Source organism: Phalacrocorax carbo, chromosome 1 (genome assembly GCF_963921805.1).
Source record: "Phalacrocorax carbo chromosome 1, bPhaCar2.1, whole genome shotgun sequence".
Classification (NCBI taxonomy): domain Eukaryota; kingdom Metazoa; phylum Chordata; class Aves; order Suliformes; family Phalacrocoracidae; genus Phalacrocorax; species Phalacrocorax carbo.
Window position 1 is genome coordinate 25448681 of NC_087513.1, and position 15604 is coordinate 25464284.

Genomic DNA, 15604 nt, shown 5'->3' on the forward strand with positions numbered 1-15604 from the left:
GGACTCTGTTTTATAGTATAAAGCCTCTGCTACAAAAATAATTTGAAGTTAATTTTGAAGGAAACTAAGCAAGATTGAAGAGCTAGTTGTAGCAGAAAAGGGCATCAATGTAGTGAAACTGCTCTTGGTCAACATTCTTCTAATCAGTGTACATATACATACAGGACATTGAGTTGCTGGAACGTGTCCAGAGGAGGGCAGCAAAGCTGGTGAAGGGTCTGGAGAACAAGTCTTATGAGGAGCAGCTGGAGGAACTGGGGTTGTTTAGTTTGAAAAAAAAGGAGGCTGAGGGGAGACCTTATCGCTCTCTACAACTACCTGAATGGAGGTTGTAGCAAGGTGGGTGTTGGTCTCTTCTTCCAACTAGCAAGTGATAGGATGAGAGGAAATGGCCCAGGCTGAATCAGGGGAGGTTTAGATTGGATATTAGGAAAAATTTCTTTCCTGCAAGAGTGGTCAGGCATTGGAACAGGCTGTCCAGAGAGTTGGAGTCACGATCCCTGGAGGTGTTCGAAGAACGTGTAGACGTGGCACTTCAGGGCATGGTTTAGGACACATGGTGGTGTTGGGTTGGCAGTTGGACTTGATGATTTTAGAGGTCTTTTCAAACCTTAATGATTCTGTGATTCTATGATCTGTGTTTATACAGTTCATAAAATTGATACATCTTGATTCTCTTCACTGTGGAGAAGGTGAGAAGAGCACCAGAATCATGGCATTTATGGACAAGCTTGTGACAGTGTATCAACACTGATATGAAATGAAAAAACATTGATATAATGAATAAAATAAAATTCTGGGGTTTTTTAATATTGGAGTTTTCTTTTATAATTTCATTTTTAATGGGTTTTTCCCTCTCAGAATCTGCTGGTAGTAAGGTCCAAGTAATACAGTAACTCTAAGGCTATGCAAAGAGTCTCTAATACTTACAGAGAAATGCTGTTGTGAAAATACAGTCCAAGAAACACTAGCTAAAGACAAATCATTAACAGTCTAAGTACCTGCTGTCTGGTTTTTTTTTTCTCCTTGATGTCTAAACAGACTGCTATGCATAAATATTTAAAATATTTGTATCTAGGTCAGTGTATCTTTTTCACTAAAACCCCACAATGCATCATTAACAGCCTCTGTGTACCAAATATAGCTTCAACTTTATCTTTGCATTAAATCAGAGGAAAACTAATGGCAGACTCAGTATTGTGACAGAGTGTTTTCCTCTGTAAATATGAGGGCTTAGCAGGCTTTCTTCAAATATTGTCATCTAAACACCTACGCAAAAAGGTGATTTGTGTGCATTATTGAGTTGTATTTATTTATTTACAATCTTCATATCAAGGTTTGGCCAAGAAGAGAAACAGATCTTTTAAATCTTGAAATTTAGGTTAGCAGAGCAGCAATTTTAATTTCACATCAATGATCTTAAACAAAATGGAAAGAATGTTTCATTTGGGCAATCAGTGCAGAGCAACGGTATGACAGTGTGTTGTGGAAAAGACCGTGCACATAAATTAGTGAAAATCCTGGCTGGGAAGCCCTACTGTCTCCTCAGCCCATGTAGATAACCAGAGTGCTGGGGTCTGTTCAGATCCAAATAGGCAAACAAAAACCTCATTCTTTATTATGCAAATACATTTATGCTACTTTTCCGAGTGTCCTGTTCACAAAGTATCAGTTCCCGTCAGTATGAAAATATGCAGTAAAATATGGAGGCTTACTCCAATTTGGGCTAGGACAAATTTTGAACCATTAATATATTTTTCAACTTTATTCAGTAAAGATAATATTCAACAGAGGATTGCATTTGAAGAATCCTTCGAAGCTCATCTTTTTAAAGATTGGATTATTCTTTCCCATTTGGGACATATCATTTTGACGAAGGTTGTCTGGTGAGTTTAATCAAGTTAGCTGTTGATAAAAGGCATTTAACTTGTTACAGTTTCTCTAAAAGGTTAATAGCAGTCACATATGAAAGATGATTGTTAGGGAAGCGGTCACTGAATTAAGTTGCATGGTACATCTGTACATCACAGTGTAAAATAAACGTTCTTGCTAGAGATTTTCTCAGTAATACATGGTGAGTATTTAACTCTTCAAATGTCTTCTCACTTACAGTGTTGGCTGCATACAGTGAAAGTTTGACCTATGAACATATACTTTATGTTAAGTTTTGAGTGGGCTTAAATACACTTTTTTAACTGTTCCCGTTACATATATTCTGATTGGCGTGAATACTGTATGTGCTTACTTTCCTCTTCATTTTAAGGCTCATTGAAGATTTTCCTTGGGGTTTGGGTGTTGGTAGTCCCTGAATAAACAGAAATCTGTTTGTGAGAGAATATTTCAGCTGGTACTGAAAATCTCAAATCTGCTTTTCTAATGTTTTCAAAGCTTTAATGTAGGGAAATGCCATATCAAAGTGTTGTGGTTTAATCTCAGCCAGCACTGAGCGCCATGCAGCCACTTGCTCACGCCCCCCCGGTGGGATGGGGGAGAGAATCAGAAGAGTAGAACTGAAAAAAATACTTGTGGGTTGAGATAAGAACAGTTTAATAATTGAAATAAAATAATAGTCATAATAATAATGATAAAAGAATATACAAAGCAAGTGATGCTTGATTCAGTTGCTCACCACCCACTGATCGATGCCCTGCCAGTCCCCCAGCAGCGATCGCTGCTCCCCAGCCAACTCCCCCCTGGTTTATATACTGGGCGTGACGTCATATGGTATGGAATATGCCTTTGGCCAGTTTGGGTCAGCTGTCCTGGCTGTGGCCCCTCCCCTCCCAGCTTCTTGTGCACCCGGCAGAGCACGGGGAGCTGAAAAAGTCCTTGACTAGTGTAAACACTGCTTAGCAACAACTAAAACATCGGTGTGTCATCACCTTATTCTCATGCTAAATCCAAAACACAGCACTATACCAGCTACTAGGGGGAAAATTAACTCTGCCCCAGCCAAAAGCAGCACACGAAGTCTCAGCCTTGATTATTCTGCAAACTGCCAAAGTGAATGGAAAGCCATCCAATGGCAGATTGGAAAAAGGTCCAAGATTTCAAAACTGTGTCATTTTCACTTTTGTTTTTGTGAACTTTGAAATTGTGGGGTTTTTTAATTGAATTAATTAAAGTAATTTTGACTTTGTTTTGGTTTGTTTTTATATTTTTATGATAAGCATTTTTTACAAATATATAATAACTATTATTGATTAGAACAAACAATTAGTATAAATGATATGTTCTGCTACCTTAATCAGTTGTACATATACAAATCAACATTGAAATTACATAGGCAGGTTCAGAAATTTATAAACAAATTTCAGAGACCAAAACTTCTCACCATCTGAGATTGTACATGAAGTTTTTGAGCTTCTGGGGTTATATAGAGCTTGTAAGAAAATTCTCAGTGAGGTGTTGAATCTAATGGGCTCCTTGTAGGTACTCAGGCACAGCTTGTGAAAACATTGATTTTATGCTATTTTTTCATTTTTTTTTTAATCCAGCTGAAGCCACTGTAGAATATTTGACTGTTGATTGGCTTTTCTCTTTATCTGCGTTGTTACTTATTGTTAACAATACTGGCTACAGAAGAAGTGATACGCCAATTGCTTGCTCTGTTCATCTGTACCGTCTCCATCCTAATTTTGATATTTGCATTATTGTAAAATTGTTGCTCTCCCTCCCCCCAAAAAAAGATAAAGAAAAATTATAGTAGTCAATAAGCATTTGTATTAAAACAGATTAATTTAAACTCATGTTTGAACTTTTTGCTGGCACTGTGTTGTGGAAAAACTGAGTGATCACCTTGGCCAATTGTCAGAAAGACAATCTAGTTGTGCTCTATTAGAGGAAAATCGATAAGAAAAGGCTGTGAGGCCCAATGGTGCATTGCAAAATGCTCTTCGAACACCTCATACGGGCTTTGGACCTGAAAGCTTTTACAAGCCTACTTGCTGCAGACAAACTGAAAGTAGGAATGCTTTCAGTGGTTGCTGAGCTTGTCTTCTGACTTAAAATTAGCTGAAAATATGCATAGTGGTGTTCTACAAGGGAAATAATTCCAAAAATAAGTGGGTTTTCCCCCCTTTATTTTAACGATTAACAGATTTTCTGTCTCAGACATTCTTTCTCTTAGGTTTCACTCAGAGCTTGTGCAACATAGAAGCAAAGTTTACTTGTCCATCCCTGAGTTTATTTGCCCAGTCTAGCAATTTTTTGTTGTTTTTGTGTGTTGACTGGGAAAAGGAGTGAGTTGGGAAGAGGAGAGAGGAAGATTCAGGAACTGAGTTTTTAAGGTTTTTCTTCTGCAGAGTTCTGTGGGAAATCCACAGGATTTCACCATCACGCAGAGAGGGTCAGCCATCAAGATAGCCATTTGCGTGATACACGGTAAGGGTTTTGCAGGTTGCGGAGAACATGAGAGTTTTTAAATACCATTTTAGTAATCTGTTTTATGAATCTGAATTAATCAGCTCTATAATTTATACACAAGGAACAGAAAAGATTTTAAAATTGATGCTAAACAGCATAGCCTCCTCTGAAATAGAGAAGTGACTACATTTTCTTTGTTTTTTACAGGTGTGTCTTTCTTGTTGTGAAACAGGAGGCAGAACATTTATGAAAAAGTCCAGTAGAAGCCATTTAGAAAGCTTCACATGTCCTGCCCTTTAATCAAATCTGGTTTTTTCCTCCTATAGGAAGTGGAAACTGTTTACTTCTGTCATTACTTTGTTCTTGCGAAGCTAAGTCCTGTTGAATCCATGTCCAAAAGTGTCTGCTGTCGTAGACTGCAGCTGGGCGCTCTGTTTTCAGCCTGATTTGGAAGTTGATGATCCTCCTACCTTTACATATGTAGCTGCTAATCTTGCTTCACAAGCTAGGGAAACTTCGGGAATCTCCGGAGGCTGTTTGTGTTCAGCGCAGGGCAGCTCCTTAACGCTGCCAAGAATTGCAGACACCTTTAATCTTTTTTCCAGTCTGTTCCTTTAGAGCAACTCCATCTGTATAAAGATAAGAATGGGAACAAATCCGGTGGGTCTTAGAGACAGCAGGTCTGTATGAAGCAAAACACCTTTTTTTCAGAGTCAGAGGGAAGGGTAGCAAGGACAATGGTCTGAAAAAATGCCAGTATTTGCATCTGCTATCCCTCTGCCTGCTTGCTGCTTGCTTGATTGACAGCTGACATTGAGCGCTAGGACTCCTCTGGCATTCGCTTTCTCTTCCAGCCTTGCTGCTGGATGCCATTAGTTACTTCCAGAAATCCAGTTTCTTTTTCAGCATTATATAATCACAACACTTTTAATCCAAGCCCATTACTCCATTTGCTGTATGTTGACAGTTTTTCCCTTGGCTGTTAGACAGTAGTCAGGGATAGACCCTGCAGGTTACCTCACGTGGGCATCCACAAATAACCTGTCAGGTCAGCAGGGCCCGGACTCGGTTATGTGTGGCAAAAAGTGGTTGTAAAGAAAAAATGTCCATTACTGTCACACAGAGTAAAAAGACTTCGGATTTTCTGTTGCAGAAGTAAGAGCAAGATATGTGAACTGCCAATTTAGTCATTAAATGTAGAGAAATTTATATTTTTATAGGCAGGTAAATTGTCATGGTTTAACCCCAGTCGACAACTCGGCACCGCACAGCTGCTCACTTGCTCCCCCGATGGGATGGGTACTCAGAAGAGTAAAAGTGAGAGAACTTGTGGGTTGAGATAAAGACAGTTGAATAGGTAAAGCAAAAGCCACAAGCATGCAAGTAAAGCAAAACAAGGAATTCATTCACTCCTTCCCATGGGCAGGCAGGTGTTCAGCCACCTCCAGGAAAGCAGGGCTCCATCACACGTAATGGTTACTTGGAAAAACAAACACTATCACTTCAAACATCTCCCCCTTCCTTCTTCTTCCCCAGCTTTGTATGCTGAGCATGACATCATATGGTGTGGGATATCCCTTGGGTCAGTTGGGGTCAGCTGTCCCGGCTGTGTCCCCTCCCAGCTTCTTGTGCACCCCCAGCCTGCTCGCTGGTGGGGTGGGGTGGGGTGAGAGGCAGCAAAGGCCTTGACTTAAGTAAGTGAACAGTAAGCACTTCTCAGCAGTAACTGAAACATCTCTGTGTTATCAACACTGTTTTCAGCATAAATCCAAAACATGGCCCATACCAGCTACTAGGAAGAAAATTAACTCTATCCCAGCCAAAACCAGCACATAAATGTAATTTCACGTTGATGTTACTGTGACTTAGAAAGCTGCAGGGAAGCTAACGGAACACTAATAAAATAGTCACTTGGATAAACTCTCAGTTAGTTTGAGCACTTGTGAACATAAAGAGCAATAACTTGCAGCAGGTCAGTATTAATCCATAATCGAACTGGTCTTGTTTCTTGGGCAAAGGATATCTGACTGACTTTGTATGCAGAGGAATGCCAATGAGTGCCATGAGCTTCAGTGCGGTACCTCCTGGCAGCATTAGTATCTTCTTCACCTTAAGTTGCTCTTGCACATTAACTAGATTTTCTGCCAATGTACCTTTTTTCTTTTGCACCAAAATATACAAATATTTTATGGTTGTATAAGGAATATTTTTTTTCTGAAAAGTTATGATTTACATAGGAATCAATAAGTGTGCAGTCTTTTCCAACCTTTTAAAGTATGTAAACATTAATTCAATCTGATGTATTTCTGTTCTGTGCTGCTTAGGCACACAAATTAAACAACAGTTTGTCAAGCAAGAGATCATGCTGTTGATCCAAATAGTGATTTGTAGCTCTGATAAGCTTACAGTCTTTCTTAAATGAGCAAATAATCTGAGTATAGACTCCATGCATATTCAAGACAGCAGCATGACCTGAAGATGAATCTGAATGCTGAACCTGATTTAGCCTCTGGTAGTGGCTGCTTGCAGCGTGACTGCTGCAGATTTCATTTTTCAAAGGTTCATAACTTGGCCAGAGTTGAGCTGATTTTCACAGATGTACCCCTGTTAAATTTCAGATCCTTACTGCAAAGCAAGATGGTGCTAGAGCTCTTTGACAAGGTGGTCACCGGTTTTCTTATTATGGATAAAGCAGTGTATTGTCTTCCCTGGTCTCTTCAGAAGTAATGAAGTCTCTTGGTTTAAATTGTTAAAGCAGAAATTTGGAGTAGAAAACTTCCATCTGTCTTTTAGAAGTTGACACACACAAGCATCTGAAAAAATTGTTGGGCAACTTGTATATTGAGGATGTTCCCACTCCATCTCTACTAATAAAGAAGTTTGTAATAAAAATGATTGCCCTTTTCAGAGTGAGAAAAAATAAAGACAACTTCAAGCATTAACGAATAAAACCATTTTTGAATGAATAGCTTGATGTCTAACGGTGGCAGGTTTATTTTAGAAAGCTGTTTTTATATAACACCATTAGGGGGAAAAAAAGTGATGAGCTACCACTTTTAATAAAAAGTAGCTTCTTATTCACCCAAGCGTAGTCATTCATAACTACTGATTTTTTCTGAAGAAGCTTTTAAAATCCATATAATAATTGTTGCAAAACGAAAGGGCAGTAGTGGCACAGCTGTCTTATTCATACTCTTGCTCAGTGGGGAATTTTTTCTACTGAGCTAACTAGCCCTCAGGAGGGGAGTCAGGGTCTTTGTCTATGTTTTACAGGCTTTGGGGCCAGATACATGGCATTTAGGGGAAACGCTGCTTTGGTTGGTCAGGACTTCTAATGTATGTTATACTAAAAACAGGTCCCTGGTGTCTGTAGAGTCTTCTGTAGTAAGGTCCCCTGCTGCTAAAATACTGATTAATTGGTTATGTGAGGTTTAAGCAATACGAGGAGCCATCTCTAGTGTTGGTACAGTCAGTAAATAGCTATGGTGTATAAATACTACCATTGCAGTTGCAATACTGAGAAGTATCCGAGGTGCTCTTTTGCAATGTTACATTTATATGAATTTCTATGCACAGCGTCATATGCTTTTCTGGTTTTTACTTAACAGTTTGGAAATTACTGCAGCGCTTGTCATAGCTGTATATCCCACAGATGTCTTGGGTATGGGTTTGATCCATGAATGAGGAATTCAGGAAAAGGGTGCACTTAATGCTAACCCTTGTCACCGGTTCCCACCCATATGGTGGGTTATATCAAGCGTCTTCCCTAGCTAAAAAAGTGGACACAACTCACAAATTCCAAATGCCACCTGCATTTTCAGAACCTACTCAGTCTTACTGTTGTCACTTCAGATTCAGTAGATATTTAAAGTATGATTGATTACACATTCATAATAGCAGACCGCTTTGCTTGTAAAGTTGTTTTTCATGCATTTTGTTGAATTTAGAATAAAGGCAAGGAGAATGACCTTGCATGGAACGTGATACCAAAGTTATTGGTTTTCTCGTTGTCACTTCATTTTGCATACTGCAAAAGTACTAATATCAACAACTTTACTGCTTCTTATTAGGACAGCTCTGAATGACCTACCAGTCATTCTTACCTTGGCTTTTTTTCTATAAGTAAAGCTGTGTTCTTCGGTGTTTCACCTCTTCAGCTTCTTTCCATACCTTACAAAACATCATTACATACATGTGTTAACAGAACTGTTAAAATGTATAAGTATTTCAGGAAGAAGACTGAATTTTAAAAATAAGTAAGTAGGGAAATCAGCATATTTTTAAGTATTCAAGTACAAACAGATAATGTGAACCAATGCATAGTTAAGGAAAAAAATGTTAAGATTTACAAAACCAGGTTACATCTTCATTAATTTAAATTATCATTTCATGTGTTTTTAGATGGAAAATAACTAAATATCAATCTTTAAACAAAAGGGTTTGCCTCTTCAAATGAGTTAATAATAGAGACAGTCATTTAAGCTGTGTCTTGACACAGGAACAAGTTTTAGCTTCGTTCTGCTCTCCCACACCCTCCTTTTTGCAGAAATCAAAATTCAGTCATCAAAATTACTTTCAACCAGATATTTTTGAAGTAATTGCCTGCCATGGGATATATTATTAAAATAATGTTGACCTTCTCTTAGCCCAGAAAGCAAAATTGGTTTTCATATTAGATGGACTTTCACACTGATTAAACAAAAATAATTGCAAAAATTATATGGTTATCACAGAATGGCAGGGGTTGGAAGGGACCTCTGGAGATCATCTTGTCCAGCCCCGCTGCTTGAGCAGGGACACCCGGAGCAGGGGGCACAGGACAATACAGAGGGAAATGGAAATATTCTTGGTGACAAGTTCAATAAGCAGTCTCTTACTCTGTTAAGAAATGGAAGAATACAAATTTGGGAATTTATTTGAAATACTGTAATCGTATTCTGAAAACCTAAAATATTTGCTTTAATTGAGAATGCTCTTGCAATTTATGCTCATAGTCAAACTAGGAGCAGATTTACAGACATGCTGATCAGGAGGATCCTTCCAGTCCGGAACATGATCCATCTTCTACTCTCTATTTTAAATCTGAGCCTCTTTTAGGGATGCCATCAGGTTTTGTTCTCTTGCTTTCTGGTAGTCTGGATCAGTTCCTGCAAGGATCTTGTGAGACGCCAGATTGTACGGGTGACAGATTGCATGTTCTGTCATCGCTTCCATACTAGCAGTGGAAAACTTTTCATCCTGTTGCTAAATGTGGTCAGATTTACATTATACATAATGCTGTAGTTGACTTGCAAGTACTGCATAGTGTATTTTTAATTATTCCTTTTTTAAAATTGGATTTTGAAAGAAAAAATGCCTAATTTTCAAGAGCAGCTTGGTTCAATAAGATCTACTGGATTTAGCTGAGGAGCATTGCAAAGGAGATGGTGTTATGTATTTGGCCTGATCCACTGAATATTGGTCTTAGAAAGCATAGCTTAATGTAATCAATCATTTACCAAACTAATTGTGCATTCTTTAGCTGAAGATGTCATTTAATTAGAGAACCAATTTTTGCCAGTTTACATCCCTAATCAATTTAAGTTCTTTTAATGAAGAGCAATTAGGTATCCTTAAACCTCAGCCACATACTAAATGCACTAGGGTCGTATCAGCACTTCGCATGTGTCTGTGGTTAGCCCTAGGGACAGAGAGCGCCCTCCCTTGGGACTCTGTCCATATTTGGCATTTATTCAGGTAAGAAGGCATGTTGTGCCTCATCTTTTCCAGATGCATCACACTTCTTCCTCTTAACTAGCTGTGCGGGTCAGTGCATTGAGGTGAAGCCCCACTTCACTACACTCCCCACCACCACCCTTAACAAGTAAACAGGTGAAAAAGTAGTTGGGGAGGCTTTTTCTGTTGAGATTCAGCTGTTCTGTTGAGGTGAGGAGATGTGTTCTTCCCCTTTACCTCCCTGACTGAAGTGAGATTTTTAGTCATGACTGTTCCCTAGGTATGACAGCATTGGAGGCTCAAAAACTGCATATGCTTTGGTCTGAGCAGTTGGCCAATACTGGGGGAAAAGGGCTATGTGAGTGAAATAATATCATACTTAGTAAGCATAGCCACACAGTTTTCTTCCCCCATACCTATATATTCATATACAGGAGCTTATGGCACCAAAGAGTAGATTTCCATGCAAATCTTCTCTAAGCCAGTCTCTGGTCCAGTTTCTCATTCATGGAGAAATGTTTTCAGCTGCTATATTTTCATAAGGAAATAAGGCTTCTTCTGTTTAGCCTGAGTGTTAAAAACTCAAGGGAATGCTGGCTACCCTTCAGAGACCCTGACTGCCATGGGTAACTGGTGGCCGTTACATTTCTTTCATCTTGGTACAACTCAAAGCCATGTATTTGCTTACTGTTTCACTGATTTTAAGACAAAAAGGGTGCCATTCGTTTTTGTTTTTAACTCCATTACTTGCTATAAAGTTAGAATATAGTGTGTATTTCTCACCATTCATTTTTGTTCTCTATCCAAGTTGGATAATGGAGATGAGCAAGCAGCCCAGATCAGACGTGAACTGGATGGACGACTACAACTGGCAGAACAAATGGCAAGGGTAGGTGGTTGCTTTCATGTACCAAAAACGTATCTTCATATGAGATTGAGTGGGGCGATACATAGTGTGTATTTCCAGTTTCTGCTTCTAAAATTAAGCAGATCGTCTGAAAACAGCCCAGCAGATGCATTTCTTTCTTCTCTGGAGTATCTGTATCAACAGGCATAGGAAGAAAGCATAACTTGGTTTTGGAAACTCATGCACTCTGTGATCCTCCCTTTCCTTTATCAGCAAGTCCAGTGGTAAAACAAATGGTATATTAATTGTATGTTTGGTATTATGTGTTTTGGAAGTAAAATAAGTCATCTTTTACATACCGAAGTGCATTGTGCTTAGGGTATAACCATAATGTTTATGTCTTACTACAAGTTATATGCAATATATTTTTTAAGTATATATAATACAGTTTACATTTATAGATTAAGTTCATAATGGTTATATTAGCATTGCAAGAAACAAAACTATGAGTCTTTTAGGTCAAATTAGTGATGATTGGGTAAATTATAAATTCTTTTTGTAAATTTTAGAAAGCCAAGCCTATCTTTCTCTCCTGTAGCTTCTATTTTATTTTAGTGGACAGGAATACGCTTTCTTTAGTAAATATCACAGGTGGGATTGGTACTGTCCCTGACTGTATCTTATTAAATTTTGGAGAAAGGCTACTTTTTCACAGAAAGGCAATCTCACGTCTCGTCAATCTTCCGTGCAGCCTGGGCTTGTAATCACAGTTGTCCAAACAGTCCTATATTTGCTCTGTTGCCTTCTTCCCTTTCACTCCAAAAGTTACAAAATATTAGAAGCCTGAATGTGTGCGGAAGTACTGTGCGTGTGCAGAAAAATGAATATTCTATTAATGTGATACTAATTGTAAAGCAGTTAAGACTTGCTTGTTTCTTCAAAAGGAAAAAAATAATCATTTAGGTCTGTGAAGTTCATAAGAGTTGGATTAGACCTGGAAGTCTAATCTTTCTAAAAAACAAAATGCTGGCCATAAAAGTTTCAAATTCATTTTATAGCAAGTGAAAATTATGAACACTGTTTAAACCATATAAATCTTGTTCATTCTGTCTCTAGTGTGCATACACTGCACATCTGTAGATTTTTTTAAAGAAAAATTTATTTATCTATTTTTCACCTGAACTGTTACTTGAAAATTCTCATGGTAGCCACAGTGTCAACTGTACAATTTTGCACAGAATAAGGGACTCCATGTTCTACATGGTACATCTATGTTAGAAATCAGAGTTTTCATACACCTCTCTTAAACTACTTAAAATGCAGACATTTTTGTGGGGGACCTTGAGAGCTAGTCCTAATTCTAGCAGCTGTGAGAATTATTAAGATCATTTATGCCTAAGCAATCAAATGCTGCAGAATATGAACTTTATTCTCAGAGCTGAAAAACAGGGGAAAAGTGTTTTGATACTGGATTATGTATTCTAGCATCTTTGTGGGTAAAGAAAAGGATGTTCACTGATTACCTGCCTGTAAGAGAATTATTAAACTGCAGTCTCAAAAGATCAGCACAGCTCAAGAGAAATCTCTCCATATAGCTTTTTTGTTGTTGTTGAGGTCTCATTCCTTGTTCCTATAATACATTACTTCACGATTTTACAAGTTGTTAATTATAAGTGAGAAGTTTATTTCAGCAGAAAAGATAATTTAGCTTATTTAATGGAGGCAAGAACCTTAGAATATGTTCGTCTATGACAGAAAAAAATCAATGGGGAATTTGTGCATCTATTTGCCCATCTGTTTCTTTATATGACTAAATTTGTAGTTGAAATCAAAGTGTGTATCACCTAATGCATTTTTCTATCTATTGTAACTGGTGCTATGCTTTTCTAAGATAAATTTTTTTGTGATCCTATGAAAAGACTACCCAGTGTCTTTTTCTCCTTAAGAAATGCATCCTGAAAATCCATTTTAGCACTCTCAGAATCCAGACCTAGAGACTTGTGCATACGTCAGCCTGATCAGTGTCTCACATCTGTCCCCAGGGTCTTTGTTTCGGGATGTGTTCCAGTATGTTGCGATCAGAGCTCCCAAAATTCCAGTGTTGTGCAGGGGGATGTGTTCTTCAGACAATGTGGGCTTTTCAGATCAGTGTAATTACATGCCTGTGCATATGCACTAAACAAATATGGGAAAGCCTCCATTATTCTTGTTGTGCCTCTAAATTATTTTAAATATTGTGTGCTATAGCAATTTGTTACACATTCAGCAAATAATAGCGGGGGGAGGGGTGAAATCTGTAGACCTCACGGTGTTTATGGAGGATCCTCACCTGTGTTTTGTGAGGGAGAGAAGTGGCTACAAACGTTCAGGCTTTCAAGAAATAAAGACCTCCATATATTCTGATAGTGCTGTCTTAAATCGTGGAAGATTATGGTGATAAAAATGTACAGTAAAAGGCATCGTAAAAAGTTTCCTCAGTTTTTACAGTGGGGTGGAAAAAGCATCTTAACAGGAGGAAAGATGTTTTAGCAACATAATAGCAGTCTGTCTTCTCTGTCTTCTCTGTCGGCATATTATTATATGAATGATCGTCACAGGAGAAGTTACAGTTTGAAATACACTCTACAGTGGAGCTTTTTTTGGCTAGAGCACCTGAACCTTACTCCGTGTTTTTAGTTTCTAACTACAACTAACTTTATTTTTTATTTTTTCTTTTTCAATCTGTAATGTACTGGCTCTGTAATGCTGTAATGAGCCAGACCACTGGACTTGCTGCAGGTCTTGTGGATCACAGTGAACTTGCTTGGTCTTCGTTATTGAAACAAAATCAACCATAAGGGTTTTAATGCAAAACATTTTATGATACTGCTTATAACAGCTAATGATAAAAATTGTCTGGTTTAGGAGGAAGGTGCCTACCTTTGCAGACAATACGTGGGGAGCAGTGTTCGTTTCTTGTTTATACGTAAAACATATATTTTAGAATAATTTGCATTTTTTAAAAAAATCTTGAGTGACGTATTCTCCCAAGCTGCCCTATATTCAATATCAGGGGAGAAACTTTGCATAAAATTGGCTCTGTACAAGTTCATATATGCATTATCTATGTTCATTTGTTCCCTCTTTGTTATAAACACAATGTTTAAACACTATTATCTAACTCCTACAGAGGAAAAAAAGTGATTGTTAAATTATTTCTAACACGTTTAAAATAATCCCATGTGTAATAATTTGGCATTACTTTCAAAATGAGTGACCCATTATTAAAAATAGAAATAAACAATAGGATTTTCATGTCATGGTTGTAGTTTAACAGCTTTATGTTAGAAGCATGAATGTCATTGACTTATGTTTGGTAGCACGGGAAATGGATGAAATAACAAAATTATTAGTGGATTTTGTCAATTTATAAAATATTTGAAAGCAATCTTAAAGGCATATTGTTAATTGATACACTTAAAACACATGTATTAGAAATACCTAATGTGTACATATTCAACCTGGGTTCATGGTTAAATGATTTGGGTGGGCAAGTGGTTCCGTCGTTACAGATGCCCCTTACTTTATTTTTTTTGACGTGTCCAGAGAGATCATTTGTCTACTATTTTTGAGGAATATGAGAGAATTCTTAATTCAAATTACATTTCTTCTTGTCAAACTTTACTATTTATGGGATGGGATTATCCTTCCCATTACTGTTTTGAAGATATAAAAATAGATAGACACTGCAATTAAGTCTTATTTTTATTAAGTATCTCTTAACTGAGAGCAAATTGGTAAATTAACATGACATATAATGTGGGAATTTTTTTTCTCCTCAACTAACTTTTAAAATATATCTTCCAAGGAAAGAAAATTCCCAAAATTCATAACAAGAGAAATGGAGAACATGTACATAGAAGAGTTGCGGTCTTCAGTGAATTTGCTGATGGCAAATCTGGAAAGTCTTCCAGTGTCTAAAGGTGGGCCGGAATTTAAACTGCAGAAGTTAAAGCGATCACAGAATTCTGCATTCTTGGATATAGGAGATGAAAATGAGGTTCAGCTGTCGAAGTCTGATGTGGTCCTCTCCTTCACGTTAGAGGTAATCACTTATTTCACAGAAAACTTGTTGACAGTTTAGATTACTAGAATACCTATGTCTTGATACTTTTTTGTTATTGGTCCTTCTTTAGTAATTTTAAAATCTTATGTTAAAGAAGTAGATTATTCTTTGTCTAGGAGTTAGAATACAGCTATAAGATGCATTTGCCTTTCGCAGCAGTAGTTACAGTTGGGCCCACACAGCAATGTGGGCAGTTGAATCTCCCACACAAATATAACTTTAAATGAATTCCAGTACATTAAATCCTAAGTATACTTTTGAACGTAATAATGAAACGCTGTTGTTATCAGCAACAGAGAAATGACTTATCCCACTGTACAAAATTTTAACATTGCTGGCTAATAATGTAAAAGCCCAATATCAACTTTCAAAGAGTAGTAAGATCCATCATTCATACACCAAACAGTATTAGTTCATCAAGCATGTAAAACTGGAGTGCAGACCTTAGTACTGAAGTATATGACATGATAAAGTAGTTTTATAACTCCTATGCTGAATCCTGTCTGTCTCCATCACATGTTCTGTGTCTGCCTCAAGTGGAACACCAAGCCTAGAATGATCCATAAATAGCA

At 37.6% G+C, this 15604-nt stretch overlaps 1 protein-coding gene across 8 annotated transcripts in view; it reads left to right on the plus strand.

Annotated features, from left to right (window-relative positions):
- The window catches only part of CADPS2 (calcium dependent secretion activator 2), a 318752-nt gene that overhangs the window by 124246 nt on the left and 178902 nt on the right, over positions 1-15604 (plus strand). For all 8 annotated transcript variants that reach the window (XM_064446439.1, XM_064446493.1, XM_064446432.1 and 5 more), the window contains exons 4-5: positions 10889-10969; positions 14775-15011. In XM_064446439.1, coding sequence (XP_064302509.1) covers positions 10889-10969; positions 14775-15011 — 318 coding nt within the window. The remainder of the gene's footprint in view (positions 1-10888; positions 10970-14774; positions 15012-15604) is intronic.